The sequence below is a fragment of the Myxine glutinosa genome, chromosome 9 (assembly GCF_964187855.1).
Source record: "Myxine glutinosa chromosome 9, kmMyxGlut1.1, whole genome shotgun sequence".
NCBI classification, from domain to species: Eukaryota; Metazoa; Chordata; class Myxini; order Myxiniformes; family Myxinidae; genus Myxine; species Myxine glutinosa.
This window is the reverse complement of record NC_136269.1, coordinates 14482067-14495587: the sequence shown is the minus strand read 5'-3', so window position 1 is coordinate 14495587 and position 13521 is coordinate 14482067. Positions and strand designations below refer to the sequence as shown.

Genomic DNA, 13521 nt, shown 5'->3' with positions numbered 1-13521 from the left:
ACACAACACAACTAACCGCACCCAAAAACACCCCTTCTCTCCCTTACCCCTATCCTACTTCCCTTAGGACACTATTCTTGAAAAGTTTGGTCATGATCAATTGAGACGGTTAAAGATTACCCATCCCCTAATTCCAAATTCCCCCATTAATTAAATAACAAAATATATTGAAGCTAATAAGTTCATTTTTTTAATACTAACCCACCCCTCCCCTAACCCCCAAACCTCAATCCTACCAAGTTTGGTGGCGATCACTCAAACCATTAAACAGTTGTCCCCATTCTCCTATTCCAAATCACCCCTAAATTGAAATATCTATAAAAGGTAATAAACTGATTTTTTCACCATAAATACCCCATTATGCAAACCACGTTTGGTAGTAATGTGGCCCATAGGGCTGATATAGAAAAACCACCTCTTCCCCCTCAACCACACTCCCTTGCCCCCATTATGTGTGCTATAATTTGGTTGTGATCACGTGAACAAAGATCTCCCTCCACAGACCACCCAATGCATATCCCCTCCCTATGACATCCCTCATGAGGGCCCAATTATGTCCACCACATTTAGTGGCCCTACAACGTTACATTCTCAAGATATGCAAGCTATAAGGGAACGGACAGACAGACAATATAGAGTGTGACAATAAGTGAAGCTTTGTGTTTGTATCATTTTTGTCTGATGAGAGAATGGTTTGTAAACGCATCTCTTTTGGTCCCAAAAATTATTAAGATGGAGGAGGCGACATTAAGGAAAGATCAAAGCAACGCACATAAGCACATGACCAGGTAAAGGTCACTTGGTGTATTCAAAACAGTTAAATGGGAACAAATTGAGGCTCACAAATCAAGAATGTTATCTTGCACTGGCTATATGTACATGTCCGAAGGAATTCTACTCCGAAGCAACTTGAGAGTTTCCACTCCAATAGAATAAGCATGTGTCTGAAATTACCTGATACCATGAAATATCATGGAATCATCGTTTTGATTTAATATAAATATATATATATAGTAACCCAAGTCAGAAGTCTGGACAAAGTTTCAGATTAAAGTTGTAGTACCTGCAAAAGCTGAGACTCAAGCTGGATAATAATATTTGTACTTGCTATGCTTCTTGCCATTGTCAGTTTCTCCCCAAGGCTTTCGCAGGTAATTGTCAGAAAACACCCCCTTTAACTACCTGAAGTGTATCGAGCCCCCCTGGGGCATCCTCTCATTTGCTGGATTTGTGTTGAGTAGAGTATATATACTTATACAGGTTAAAATGAGCAGCTCTGCGAAATCTCTCGATTTCTGGTGTTTTTAAGATGTTGTTTTTTTCAACCGTAACAAAGATAAACTGATATGAAGGTTTTCAAATCCAGTGATCGAAACTTTGAGCTCCATCTCGGGCGGGTGAAGGGGAGTATGACAAAAACTCCTGGAATGGCTGCTAGAGATACATCTGAATCCTTCAAATATCATCAATAAAAAAATGTGAAAAATAAACATAAAAAGGACAGGGAGAAGTGGGGGGGGGGGGGGGAAAGGGGGGATGGTGTGGAGGGTGTGGAGGGCAATGGGGGAAGGAATATTTTTCTTTGAAGTTTGACCTCAACTTTTTTTTTCTTACATAAACCAAACTTTGGGTGGCTAATTGGATGGAATTTGTGGGTTGGGTGGTGAGGGTCGAACCATTGGAAAGAGCATTAAAATCCAAAGGCTCGCTTTAAGAAGTTAACAACTTGTCGCGTATTCTGGCTGTGCTACACAACTATCATCAAAATATTTTTTAAATGTAAAAATAAATAAAATGACAAACATTTGTGTCATCTGCATACAAGTCTCACCGCAAACCTCTTTCGGTCAATTCAATAAATGCATAGACTCATACAACACAGACGACATGCTAAAGACTCAAACATTCAACAATCTTATAGGACGCGCCATAAGGAACCGACGCTCAACGAGGTCAGTTCAGCATGCTGCACACCTCGCATTCCGCTCCCCTCCTCGACGAAGGAGTTCCGAGAAAGAGGAGGTTCATCAGGACATTCCCCACTGCCACCGCTCCCCGAAGACGCCACACTGCTCTGAGAGGATAAATGTGTATGCTGCTCTGAGGTAAAAAGGCAACTGTAGGGAGGTGCACGTAGGTGAAGGTCTTCATGGGATAACCACTCTTGAGCAAGACCCTGACTACTGCCTGGATCTGGTGGAGTGAGTGACACGGAACGTTTCAGCATACCTGTTAGTAAAAAGGGAAAGAAAAAAAAATAGGAAAAAGCCGGAAATTTGCATTTGTTTCTGATTAAAGAATCAGAAAAGAAATTAAAGAAATTAAATTAATTTAAATTAAATCAGAAAAAATTAAAGAAAGTCACAAACCAGAGCTTTGAATGCAAGACGCATGGCCATTAATTTGACACAGGTACGACGGAGCACACACTCAAATGCCAGCATCTCGATAAGCATAGCCAATGCCCATTATCATCCACCGAGTGTGGCAATGTTTACATTGCAACATCCCAAAAATTTACCTTTAACAAGATACCATGGGATACTTTGCATTGACAACAGCTGGCAGCAACTATGGTTTGATACCCTGTACAAAGGTGTGCATGACAATGGACCACCCCCTGATATGACACCCTACAACAGCTACTGCTTTCGTGCCCAGATGCATCCATACCAGAATGATTGGACCAAAATCAGCCATAAATTAACCCAAAGCCAACAGACATCCTATTGCCCAGCTATCCTATAAGCTTCAATATACATATCTCTGGCAGGAGTGCTGATAAAAAGAAAGGTGAAACAACCTGCAAGAGCTACGAAGAGTAAAATCCAATCGGTGTTGGGCCAATTCATTATTTGAGGAAAAATAAATAAAAGGGGAACAAGGTAAACAGGCAAAACAAAAAACAAAAAATGCTTGAATAAGTGAAAAGTACCAGCACTAACTGCAATTCCTCCACCTCCATGGTGACCTCCTGAGTAGCCATTTTCCTGCCAGGCCATTCCATGGGAGGCAGCGGTAGTTGTGGTGGTGGTGGTGGTGGTGGTGCAGGAATTGGGTGCCATACATGCTTTGTGCCAACCATTCAGGCGCCCCATCGAATGACAACGTTGGTGTCCAACATATGATGCCTGGCCTTCTGCAAAAGCGGCAACCTTCCCTACCTAGAAGAGAAAATAATGACTTTGCCATTATGCCGTACCAATGTATGTGAGAACTACCACAACAAAAGATTGAAACAAAAATAAACGAGAAAGCATCTGAAAATGCAAAGCCCATCCGCATCCTTTTGTATTAAGACGTCTTCTTCTTCTTCCTCTTCCATATGCTCAAAATAACAAAAACAGTTTAAAACAATACAAAATGAAAATTTATTTTATGCAGCCCTGACCTTTGAACTTTTGATCTAAAAAAAGAAAAAGAAAAAAACATACTCCTAGATTTTGATTAGTGAACCAATTCAGTGACCTGATATGCAAATTTTGAAAATTTCAGGTCAATCAGATGAAAATTAATTGGCTCAAATTGAAATCAAAATTTTGAGATAATTGAAAATTATTGAAATTATTGAAATAATAATTGAAATCAATAATAACTCAAATAATTGAAATCAAATCAAAAAAAAATTAGCCTGGTGTTGGCTTAGCGGTTAGGGTGCCGGCTTGGGATCCTAGGAACCTGGGTTTGAATCCCGGTCGATCGCTGAATTAACACCAGGGGGGTTGACTCAGCCTGTCATCCTTCCGAGGTCGGCAAATTGAGTACCAGCTTGCTGGGATGAATGATCCCGGTGTGTACCCCGATTTAGAATAGGTACACTGTATCCCTGCGCATCCGTAAGAGGCGACCAAGGGTTGGCGTCAGGAAGGGCATCCGGCCATAAAAACATTGCCTCAAACAGGGAACCATGATTGTCATGGGGCCCGCAAGGCTAACCCCCACTCTAGCAGGGAAAATGGCCTTAAAACGATCATTCATTCATTCAATCAGATGGAAATTGACAATTTGTGATGCTGACCTTTGACCTTTTGGCCAAATTATTAATTTGCCTTCTCCGTAATATCATAATAGAGGTTTGGTGACAATTTGATGATAGCTCAAATAGTAGAAAAGTTACAGCCTCGAGAGACACACACACACACACACACACACACACACACACACACACACACACACACACACACACACACACACACGTCTCCTGCTGTACAGGGGTCGGGCTGATGAACAGTGCAAAAAATCAAAGCAACAACGATCTTAATCGGCAAAATAACGTGATCCAGTGTGTGGTCACATTGTCTCGAGCCAACGAAAGAAATGCCGTTCATACCTGACGTTGTCTGTCGCCCGGCGTGGAATTTGCAGCAACAGCAGCAGCTGCAGCATTCGCGGCTGCTGTATGAGGAGCCGAACCTCCTAACTCTTCCAGGGTGCCGAGCCAGCCGGCAAGACCCGCGCGGTCATCGGCATTAAGCGCCGGATGGATGAGGGCATACGAAAGCAGCTGCCGTGCCTCTTCGGCTTGCCTTCGGCCATCCAGGGCTTGGGAGAGAAGGCACGGTAGCAACGCCAGGTAAGCCGCTTTGGCCTCTCCATTTCCTGGCTTCAGCAGCGGTAGACGAGATAGCAGCCAGGGCATCAGCTTCTCAGGAGGTTCCCCCTGCCATCTGCTCACTGCCACTACACAAGAGAGAAACACGCAGACATGAGGTGGTCCTCGGTCATGGGTCAACTGCAAGCTGGCACAATCACCAGAAAACAGGCAAGATGGCTATCGGTTATTTTAAACCGTGGAAACTGAAACATTATGGTGTGTTGTGGCATCCTAAAGTTGAAAGGGAAGAAAGAAAAAAAACCGAACAACCACAACAACAACAACGAGAGAAGCAAATACCAAATTAGGCCATGAAGTGTACATTGAGAAATTGCACCAACCATTACACAAGCAAGATCATGTTTGCAGAAAATGGCACAGAAGGGACTTTGTGTGCAAAGTACGTTGCTGGATCACACCCTGTGTGCCGAGCTCATTCCTTTTCCAGCCATTTCCTGTTATGCCTTCCTCTTAAATCTCCTCGCACACACATACACACCATGAAAAGCTGCAAACATCTGGACAAAATTTCAACCGAACCAAAGAGTGAAGAGCGGAAGGGGCGAGGAAAGAAGCTGCGTACAGTCTGCCTGAAAACCTCCTCTGTGCAAAACAAAAAGGATTCTCGTGGAAACGGATCAAGCAGAGAAAACACACAAATGCGAAATACATTTCACTCAAAATGATTCGTTGCCTCATCGGTTTTCAAAAACCAGGCAGCACACGCTCCAGGTACACCACACCACCGACACCACTTCGACCTTTTCCTCCGTCTGTCCCCACCTTACATTCTTCCTAACACTAGCTCAGACTATCGCTGAACTGCCCTGGACTGCAGCTCACATGTGGAATGCAGAGCAGCTGTGGAGGGGAGTAGGGGGGGCAGGGTGGGGGGGGGGGGGAGGAGGGCAGGAAGCATTAATCTGCATTCTGATGCAGTCCAACTATGACATAACTCCATTCTATGTAATTACAAGCAGTTTTGTTTTGTTTTTTTTTACCATCAAAAGCCCTTCTCGAAAATGCTCAGCTTTTAACTCACAAGCAAAAACTAACCCTCTTGTAAATGTGTAAATTTTATCCTCGTTACAAAACAATACTGCACTGTACTTGAATTTGAGGATTGCTAAAATGAGGTGTATCCATGTTGCTTACAGTTAACAGGATGAATACACAATGGCTGATCACAGACAGAGCGATATTTGTATACAATGGGGTCCACACAACACAGTTCACATACATTGGTGACTACTCCAAGAGTTCGGGTCAAAACAGACTTCAGATCAAGTTTTCATTTTTATTAGGGGCAACAAAATTTTTCGGGAAACAAATACGGCAAAAATGTATTCACCAGTCCCCCCACGTCTCGCCTACATACAGTGGAATCTAGCGGTACCGAAGCATCCTTTTTTAAAAAAAATTTTGTATACAAGATCGAGGCTCGTGTAGGAGCTAATATCAATCACAAAAAAAAAAAACACGGACACACAAAACATACAATAAAGGGAGCGGGAGACAAGATGGGGAGAGAGAGGGAAGCACACAAGTACAACATCAGAGAACAGGGTCAACGGAAGATCCGTGGGAGGGAGAAGGCTTGGGGGGGGGGGGGAGGCGTGGGAAGGCGGGGGGGGGGGGGGGTGGGAAAGGTATAAAACACATGGACACTGCTAGAATTTCCAGGAAAGAAAGGTCGGGATTTCAAAAAAAAAGTGAATCTTGGGTGAATTAACAGGGGTAGAAAAGATCAAGGTTTTGGATGGGGGAAGATAAGAGATGGTGGTGAACAGCTGTTTTAAAGACCTGGAGCTAGGAGTGGGATTGAAGAGAGTGTGGGAGTTTGTTCCAGAGGCGGGAGTAAAGCAGAATGAAGGAGTGAAGGTGAGCAGAGAATCTTGATTTTGGCAATTTCACCAGAAGAGGGTTACTGGCAGATCTTGTGCGACCTGTCGGAATATTTGGTGGACAGAGCCCAGAGAGAGCTGGGGGAGCAAGGCCAGAGAGGAGTCGCTAGAAGACAGAAAGACCACCAACTTGCCTGCGGTGAGTGAGTGAAAGGCCCTTGAAATTTTTAACCTGCGTCCATGCAGGAGTGTCGATAAGCAAGATACTGTATTTGTATACAATCATAGACCAATTAGGTATTTGGAAGGGTGGGCATTGTAGAAGAAAAATAACTTATATCATATAATATACAGGGTGACCATAAAGTCTTTGTGCAACTTTGAACTTTTAGAACTTTTGATGTACACATGTTAGAAACAAAAGATAAATGGCATTTGAAAGGATAATTCATCAAGTTTTTTATAAAGTGGATGATGATAATGATGGTGTGATTTGTTGTTTTCAAAGAATCTCTTTAGTTCGTTGGCATGCACACTAAGCATTGTGCGATGGCTGTCTTGTCCAATGCGGGACCCACAGCGTCTACCACAAACATCGCAGGTATAGACTGTTCCTTGCAGAGAAGGACGTTGGCAGGTTTTCCTTTCTTACCTCCGCTGTCTCTCGATAGCAAATCTCCCACTTCAAAGTGGTCCAGGCCTTTGTGGCAAATGTTACGCCAAGCTGACCTGTTTGTGGCCTGATGTTCCCAGGTGACAACTGGGATGGCACAAGACTTGAGGGCAGACTTAAGGACCTCCTTGTAGCACTTTTTGTTCACCACGTGACCGTTTTAGTTGTCCATAGAAAAGCACTCTTGGGATTCCATGGTCTTCCATGCATGTGAAGTGCCCTGACGAACGAAGCTGGGCTTGCATCAGGAAACACTCAATTCCTTGGATATGACAGTGGTCTAGGATTGAGGTGTTAGATATAATGTCTCACCAGGTGATGCCAAGAATCTTGCTGGTTGATATGGCCAAGATTCGCGTCCATGCAGGAGTGTCGATAAGACAACGGCACGATAGACACTGATCTTGGTGTCCAGGCGAATGCCACGTTCATGCCAAAAGTGATGTGTCAATCTCGTAAAGGACACACGTTTTATGGAGTCTTGGAGTTACTTCATCATCAATCATTGCATTTTGAGAGGGCACCTTCAAGGTAGCCGAACTTAGCTACAACTTTGAGCGGCGAGTTATCAATGGTGATGGATGGGACGGCATACACACCTGCTGGTCTCAGCTGAAGCATAGCCTCGGTCTTCTTGAGGCGTCTTGATGTCTTTTCGAAGCTGTCCATGCGCTCACGCTTTCGAAGTTAAGTAATTTTTCACAATTGTGTTTTTGTCGAAACTGTATCTATCTTTCGGTGTGTGTACCTATAGTGTGTCTTTAGTAAGATTCTCGGTGTTAATTTTTCATACATGTATACAAAATCGTCGGTTAATTCGTGTCGCGTATTTTGAGGCCTAGTCGGCTACTGTGTCCGACCTTGAGGCTTTGTTTTTCTCTCAGCGGTCCGTCGATTGCGCTGCAATTACTTTCGTTCTCTGTTTTTGTCCCAGTCTTTCACCCATACTTCCTTGTTTAAAATCTCAACTCAAAAAAAAATAATAATAAAATTAATTTCCTTCTCTGTTCTTATTCGTTTATTCGTTGTTCTTATTTGTTCGTTCGTTCTTCGATCACGTGTTTCACCCCCATTTCCATTTTCCATTTCCCCAGATAGTTTTCACTGCTCAATTTAAAAATGTTTAAACTTTCCCCTGAAGAACTGTATTCTGTCGTATATTATAACACCTTTTTCTTCTTCTTCTATAAAAGGATGCTTTCGACTTGCTCACCAAATCTATTCATTCCAAAAAAAATTCCATCTCTTATAGTCTAGTAGGAAGACTAGGTCCCCCTGCACCCCCCGGAGATATACTTCTAATCAGTGTTTCTAGATTGGAAACAATGTGTAGAAAATGACTAGCTATGGCCCCAAGCTGAAAAAATGTCCCACATACCATTTTTATGCAAATTACTGCTGCCATTATCAAAAAAAGACTAGGTCCCCCTGCACCCCCCCGGAGATATACTTCTAATCAGTGTTTCTAGATTGGAAAAAATGTGTAGAAAATGACTAGCTATGGCCCCAAGCTGAAACAATGTCCCACATACCATTTTTATGCAAATTACTGCTGCCATTATCAAAAAAACGATTTTTGACATATCTCAGCCAATATTGCAGATAATTGAAAAATGAAGGTGTCTAGACCCATGTTTTGAAGGGCATAGATCATGATAGAACTATTCATAACATGATTACATGTGTCTATGGTATACTAGTATGCTAATTAGTGCTTTATTTACAAAATAATCACAGTTTTACGAAATAATAGACTCATATTAAGGTCTGTCTACACAGACGTTAACACAAAGTTTTATTTTTCTAAATACCCTGTGAAATTCACCGAATGCCCTGTGAAACCTGGGATTCTTCTCCAGCTTTTTCAAGGGCCCGACTTTTCCCTTCCCTTTGAAGGCACTGGTGCAGTCTTCTCCGCTGAACACATAGTACCCCAGGAGAGTGGCACAGTAGTCCTCTCCCAGGGATTCTGCCAGCTCAGAGACGTTGACAAGTTGGCGATGCTTCCCTGACCCTGTATCCAGGTACACACGTCAGCTTGATGTTGTGGGCATGGTGGAGCAGGATCAGGAGGATGTCTGTGTCCGGTGTTCTGACTACAGCGTTCTTGTATCCGATGTGGTAGCAGCATGATGGAGGTACAGAACCACCCTGGTATCAGTCTCTTCCTGGTTGCTGTAGATCGTGGGGAGTTCACGTACCTCGACCTGAAACACAAAAAGGCACCGCATTTCAATCACCAGTCACTGCCAGTTTCAGTATATCTCCGGGGGGTGCAGGGGGACCTAGTCTTTTTTTGATAATGGCAGCAGTAATTTGCATAAAAATGGTATGTGGGACATTTTTTCAGCTTGGGGCCATAGCTAGTCATTTTCTACACATTTTTTCCAATCTATAAACACTGATTAGAAGTATATCTCCGGGGGGTGCAGGGGGACCTAGTCTTTTTTTGATAATGGCAGCAGTAACTTGCATAAAAATGGTATGTGGGACATTTTGTCAGCTTGGGGCCATAGCTAGTCATTTTCTACACATTTTTTCCAATCTAGAAACACTGATTAGAAGTATATCTCCGGGGGGTGCAGGGGGACCTAGTCTTTTTTTGATAATGGCAGCAGTAATTTGCATAAAAATGGTATGTGGGACATTATTTCAGCTTGGGGCCATAGCTAGTCATTTTCTACACATTTTTTCCAATCTAGAAACACTGATTAGAAGTATATCTCCGGGGGGTGCAGGGGGACCTAGTCTTCCTACTAGACTATTACAGTTCCTCTTTTCGACATTCCCGAAACTCTCCTGCACTCCACCCCTCCTTCAGCGTCCTCAAATGTATTTTTGACTCGAAGGTCTCAAACTCATTCAGCAATAAATGTTCGTTTCCCATTAATCATACACTTTCTAAAATCCAATCTCACCCCTCCCCTCCAAATCTTCCCCATCACCCCTTCCCTCCAAAACTTCCCCATCACCCCTCCCCTCCAAAACTTCCCCATCACCCCTCCCCTCCAAATCTACCCCCTTGCCCCTCCCCTCCAAATATTCCCCATCACCGATCTTTTTCAAATATTCCCTCTTGCCCCTCCCCTCCAAATCTTCCCCATCACCCATCCCTTTCAAATCTTCCCCCTTGCCCCTCCCCTCCAAATCTTCCCCATCACCCCTTCCCTCCAAAACTTCCCCATCACCCCTCCCCTCCTAAACTACCCCATCACCCCCTCCCCTCCAAATCTACCCCCTTTGCTCCTCCCCTCCAAATCTTCCCCATCACACATCTCTTTCAAATCTTCCCCCTTGCCCCCTCCCCTCCAAATCTTCCCCATCACCCATCCCTTTCAAATCTCCCCCCTTGCCCCTTCCCTCCTAAACTCCCCCCACACCCCTCCCCTCCAAGACTCTCCCTCGCTCCTCCCCTCCTAGACTCCCCTCTCACCCCTCCTCCTCAAAGTGTCCTCCCCGCTTCTTCCCCCTTCCAACTTTCACCTTCATCTCCCTAAACCTTCTGCCTCACTCTTCCCCCTCCTAAAATAACACCTCACTGCGCCTCACCAAATCACCATCAAACCTTTTGTCCACCCCATTCTTCTTTCTCCAAGCTATTCTGAAATCACTGACACACCTTCAACAGCTCTCCCTACCTCTTCCTCCTCTTCCACATCTTACCCTACCGCTCCCCCCCCCCCCCCCCCGTTCTGTAGTCGATGCTCCCCCTTCCTCTTCTTTAACAGTATGGACCTCAAACATCCGGGGCCTTCGCTCAAACTTGACTGATCTCTCCATAAAGGTTGCTTCTGACAAACCAGACGTGATCTCCTTCTTTCAGAAAGAAGAAAACTTTCCTCCTTCATGATGTCTCTGATTCCTTGGTATCTCTCCCAGGTTACTCCCTCCTCCGGTATGATAGACCTGAGCCTCGTCCTGGAGGTGGGGTTGCTATCTTTATAAAAAAACTCTTCCTCGCTCGCTCTGCACTGCCCTCTCTCCACCTCACCCCCAGGAATACCTTTGGCTACGGCTTCCCCTTCGCTCCCACCTTTTGTTCATATGTGTGTTGTACCGTCCACCAAACAGTGATGACTCCATCTACATCTCGCTGTCTGATAACATGGACCAACTTCTATCGACCCATCCCAACCCTCTCTTCCTCATATGTGGTGATTTCAATTGTCACCATGCCAGTTGGCTGGGTGTGGGTACCTCTCTCACCAGCCATGGCTCTTCAGCAAAGGACTTCTGCGATTCACTGGGACTGACACAATCTTTCAATTTCCCGACCCGGATCTCAGTCAATGGACCATCTTCTCTTCTGGACTTGGTTATGACTAACTTCCCTGAAAATGTCTGCTGCTCTTCTTCTGCTCCAATCGGCTCATCTGATCATGTGCTTGTTAAAGTGGACATCTCTCTGACCATTCTCAGAGAGCCTCCTCAGCGTCGACAAGTCTGGCATTTCGCTCAGGCCAACTGGCACGGTCTTGAAGCAGCCATCAATCATCTGGACTGGTCTCCTATCTCTACCGCCTCTGACATCAAATCCTGGGAATTCTTCCAAAGTAAATTGCTCTCTCTCATGCACAGATTTATCCCATCTCGTCTTCAGTTGTCATACCCTTCCTCCCGTCCATGGTACACGGAATCTTGTGTGGAGGCTGTTGCCCAGAAACAACTTGCTTTCGTCTCCTGGAAAGCAAATCCAACGGAAGGAAATCTCATTTCCTTTCACAAAGCCCGAAACAAGTGTGTGTCCACCCTCAGGAGAGCCAGGAAACAATATCTCTCCGTTCTCAAGACCGAACTCTCTTATCTGTCTCCCTCTTCCAAATCCTGGTGGCGTCTGGTCAAATCCGTTTCTGATGTTTGTTCCCCCTCCATCCCCTCCCTCACCTCAAACGGCTACACGGCCGACTCCGCACGTGAAAAAGCCGAATGCCTCAACTCTGTGTTTGCCTCTAAATCTTGTGTCCCAAACCCATTCAAATCTCACACTCTTACGATGTCTCTCCGAAAAGACCGACTGGACAACCCTCCCATCCACTTTCTGAATAATCCTCTCCAAGAAGTTCTGTCACTCAAGCTTTTGGGTCTCACTATCTGCCATGATCTTTCCTGGGAAAACCACATTTCAAATCTGGCCTCCAAAGCCAGTCGCCGACTGGGCATCCTCCGTCGTGCGAAGTCCTTCCTTGGCACACCTGAGCTCCTCACCACATACAAGGCTTTCATCCGCAGCTCAATGGAATACTGCTCTCCCCTCTGGGCTGGTGCTCCTGCCTCACACCTAGCTCGTCTTCACGCTGTTGAAACCAAAGCATTCAGAATCATTGGAATCTCCCGCGATGAAGCTAACTCCAAGGGCCTCTCACTCACTCACCGCAGGCAGGTTGGTGGTCTTTCCATCTTCTACCGACTCCTCTCTGGCCTTGCCCCCCCAGCTCTCTCTGGGCTCTGTCCCGCAAATATTCCTACAGGTCGCACAAGATCTGCCTGCAACCCTCTTATGGTCAAACTGCCAAAATCAAGACTCTCTGCTCACCTTCACTCCTTCATTCCTCTTTTCTCCCGCCTCTGGAACAAACTCCCTCACTCTCTTCAATCCCACTCCACCCTCCAGGTCTTTAAAACAGCTGTTCACCACCATCTCTTATCTTCCCCCATCCAAAACCTTGATCTTTTGTACCCCCGCTAATTTCACCCCAATTCCACTTTTTTGAAATACCAACTTCTGTCCTGGAAGTCATTGGTGTCCTTGTGTTTTATACTTCTCCCTCCACCCCCCCCCCCCCCTTCCCATGCCTCCTCCCCCCAAGCCCTCTCCCTTCCACACATCTCCCTGCTCTCAAATGTTGTGTTTGTGTGCTTCACCTTCTCTCCCCATCTTGTTTTCCGCTCCCGCTTTTTATATATTTTGTTTGTCTGGTTGATTTGTTTGTGAAGTAAATGTTAGCTCTTTCACGAGCCTCGATTCAGTATACAAAAAAAAAAAAAAAAAAAAAAAAAAAAAAATCCCTCTCTGTACCCACAGTACCCAGTCGTACCCAGCTGCTCCTGGACTCTGTGTCCTTTCCTCCTGACAAGGTGGAAAAGTTTCTGTCAACCCTCGACTCTGATTCTGCAACTGGACCTGACGGCATCAGCCCACGGGTCCTAAAATCCTGCTCTGCGGCTCTATCTCATTTTCTCTCTGTTCTTTTCATCCTCTCTTTTGCCGCAGAGCAGTGGAACGAGGTCGCTTTCAGCGATGAGCCAAGGTTCTGTGTGGACAGTCCTGATGGGCACCATCTCTGGTGGCCAAGGTCCACCGCTGATGCTGCTGGCACCATCTCTGGTGGCCAAGGTCCACCGCTGATGCTGCTGGCACCATCTCTGTCGGTTGCGGCGATGGGCAGCCGTCATCACGGGGCCTCTGTATG

At 45.2% G+C, this 13521-nt stretch overlaps 1 protein-coding gene across 6 annotated transcripts in view; it reads right to left on the bottom strand.

Moving 5' to 3' along the window:
• LOC137435626 (protein Smaug homolog 1) overlaps nucleotides 1-13521 on the bottom strand; it is a 147913-nt gene that overhangs the window by 59690 nt on the left and 74702 nt on the right. For 4 of the 6 annotated variants that reach the window (XM_078784120.1, XM_068129554.2, XM_068129555.2 and 1 more), the window contains 3 exons: nucleotides 4331-4680; nucleotides 2936-3164; nucleotides 1975-2229 (listed from right to left, as the gene is read on the bottom strand). In XM_078784120.1, coding sequence (XP_078640246.1) covers nucleotides 1975-2229; nucleotides 2936-3164; nucleotides 4331-4680 — 834 coding nt within the window. Of the gene's footprint in view, nucleotides 1-1974; nucleotides 2230-2935; nucleotides 3165-4330; nucleotides 4681-4935; nucleotides 5013-13521 lie in introns of those variants that run through there. The other 2 variants (XM_068129558.2, XM_068129557.2) reach the window with 2 other exon arrangements.